General features: G+C 46.1%; 1 protein-coding gene across 1 annotated transcript; it reads left to right on the forward strand.

The window, feature by feature from the left end:
• Nucleotides 1-1,705: 1,705 nt before the first annotated feature.
• On the forward strand, nt 1,706-2,584 carry LOC149236431 (uncharacterized). Its single transcript, XM_089368908.1, has one exon. The coding sequence runs from the start codon at nt 1,706-1,708 to the stop codon at nt 2,582-2,584; it is 879 nt and encodes a 292-aa protein (XP_089225034.1).
• The last annotated feature ends 238 nt before the right edge of the window (nt 2,585-2,822 follow it).

Genomic DNA, 2,822 nt, shown 5'->3' on the forward strand with positions numbered 1-2,822 from the left:
GTAGTTTAGCGCAGATCTACAACAATCTTCTGGTATAGCGAGGACGGCATGGGCAAATCTCGGGGGGGGCGGCCTCAAAGCCCTCCCCAGAAGTTGAAAGAGATCCGTCGGTGCAAATAGGATCGATGCACTCAGGGTTGGTACATGAGGATGAGGTTAATAGAGAACCCCCTCAGCAAGACAAAACAAACGCGCCCCTCAACCAGTCAGGAAGAAACAATGAGATACCAGAAAGAGATACAATGCACACAGAAGTACCAAAGGTAACCTCGAACACATGCAAACCCATAGCAACTGAAAGGCCTAGAATAGAACTACCCAGTCACAGAATCAATGGGAGAATCTAGTATATGAGGGATCATGCACTCATTGGAAAATTTATCGGATTCTGGCCAACAGAAAGAGCATTGCATGGATGGATCTCGGCCAAATGGAAACCCAAGGGCCATGTTACACTACAGCTAGGACCAAAAGGGTTCTTTACGGTGATTTTTTTCTGTATCGAGGACATGAACTGAGTAATGGACGAAGGGCCATATTTTTTCAACTTAGCTGGCCTCTATCTAAGGGAATGGGCAGCAAGATTCAACCCGGACAAGGAGGATCTCAGCTGGGCACTAGTATGGATCAGGATGTACTCACTGCCAGAGGAATATTGGGATGAAGAATCGCTAAGAGATATAGGAAATGGGCTAGGGGAATACATAAAAGCAACATAAGAAATGAAACTGTGCAAATACACATCCTATGCTCACATCTGTGTTTTCATGCGCTTGGATAAGGACTTACCAGAATCAGTAAGTCTCTCTCATGATGATTATGAATGGACTCAACCATTGGATTATGAACATGTCCCCTTTCGTTGTCGCAAATGCCATGCGCTTGGACATCTCTTCAGGGATTGCCCACTGAATGCCAAACCCCAACCCCCCAATCCCTCTGACATGCAAAACCAAGACGGGTTCACCAAGGTTACCAATCGCAAAATATCGCATAGAAAACCCTCGAATGGGAAGAAACCCCAGCCAGAAGCTGCATCCCTCCCTTCAACCAGCAACAACTTCAAGATCTTGGCCAACACCTCTGAAGATCCCCCTCTGCATTCAAACTCAAGGCTCCCGCCTCTCTCACCCTCTGTTATCCCTCCTCCCCCTGGATCCTCTTCCCCTCCCAGTCAACCGGAAAAGAACCTTGGGCCTCCTAAAGAAATCAGAAAGTTCTTGAGTGGAAAGACAAAGGACATGGAGGTGGATGCCCCCTCCATCCATACTATGAGTACAGCCACAGCCCCAGAAGATATGAATCAGCCACAAGTGATGGATGAAGAGCCGGAAAGCTTCGACCTAGGAGGACTCGATATCCTGGAGCTCGAAGCAGCATGCAAAAAGAAGGAGTTTGACAAGATACCGGAGCACCAACTCAACACGCTGGAAGTCATCCTAGCCAGGGCGTACCAGCAGCATCAGTTAGGCATCCAACCGGGCAGCCACTGGGACGGGAGCCTCACTCCAAAAGATTCCAAGAAGAGAGGGAGAAGAACCGACCTTCAACGAACAATTGCATTAGGGAAAATCCTGGTTGACTCAGGAAGATATGTGAAGCTGACCAAGTATTACAAACCCACCATTAATAGTGAAAGATGAAGCTCACATCATGGAATGTAAGGGGGCTCAATAGCCCAGGAAAACATAGAATGATTAAGAACATGATAAAGCAGGAAAGGCCACAAATTTGTTTCCTTCAGGAAACGAAGTGTAACAGTGATACTCTGGGAAACATACTCTCCAGAGCTTGGATAGGTAGCAGCTCAGTGGCAGTGGATGCCTCTGGGGCTTCTGGCGGGCTCGCTATAGCATGGAATCTGCAAGCGATAGCGCTCTCAGATATACACGCATCCCACCACATCATCCAAGCAAGCTTTCATATTCTAGGTACCAACATTCACAGACATCTTACAAATGTCTACTTCCCTCAGGAGGCGGGCAGTAAAATGGCTTTATTGGACACGATAGAAGCACTGAGTCTACACAGAGTCCACCCCCTATGGATCATTGGCGGAGACTTTAACATGATAACTAAATTAGAGGAAAAGCAAGTAGATCGAACAAGGATGGAGCAGGAAAATGAGCACTTCAAGGAGTTCATTCAAAACAATGCCCTTATCGATTTCCAATTTTGCAATGGTATGCACACATGGAGCAATCGAAGGATTGGAAAGCATCAAATTGCCTCCAAGCTGGATCGATTCCTTCTGACTGATAACGCAGTACACTTAGGAGGGGACATAACAACAACAATTCTACCTTATGCAGGCTCTGACCACTGGCCTATCGCCCTTCAGTGGCAAAGACCAGGTAATGCCAATAAGAGACCATTCTGCTTTGAGGCGTTCTGGCTCACTCATCCCGCATTCAAAGACTTTATCAAAAATACATGGAATAATTTCCATTCGCCTGAAGGTTCTAAAATGTATCAGTTTCAACAGAAGCTCAAGTATCTCAAAACTCATATCAAGCTCTGGAATCAGGAAACCTTTGGAAACATTTTTCAGGCACAACAGAATCTAAACAGGGAAATGGAATAGCTCCAACAGAAAATAATCATAGAAGGACACAATGAAGAAATGTTGGAACAGGAGAAACGCATTCATTACCAACTGGAGGAGAGGAGAAAGCTAGAGGAAATATTATGGAAGCAAAAATCAAGGATAAGATGGCTGAAGGAGGGGGAAAGAAACACCAAGTTCTTCCACAGATAAACTGTACAGCGGAGAATGCACAACTCTATCCCTTTCATACAGAAGCAGGGGGGGGGGGGGCGGG

The sequence above is a fragment of the Pinus tabuliformis genome, chromosome 8 (assembly GCF_031772625.1).
Source record: "Pinus tabuliformis cultivar Carrire ecotype Pingquan chromosome 8, CPIR1, whole genome shotgun sequence".
In the NCBI taxonomy this organism is placed as follows: domain Eukaryota; kingdom Viridiplantae; phylum Streptophyta; class Pinopsida; order Pinales; family Pinaceae; genus Pinus; species Pinus tabuliformis.

Bases quoted from the DNA above. Each gene is read 5' to 3' on its own strand.
- LOC149236431 (XM_089368908.1), top strand. From the start codon at position 1,706: ATGATAAAGCAGGAAAGGCCACAAATTTGTTTCCTTCAGGAAACGAAG.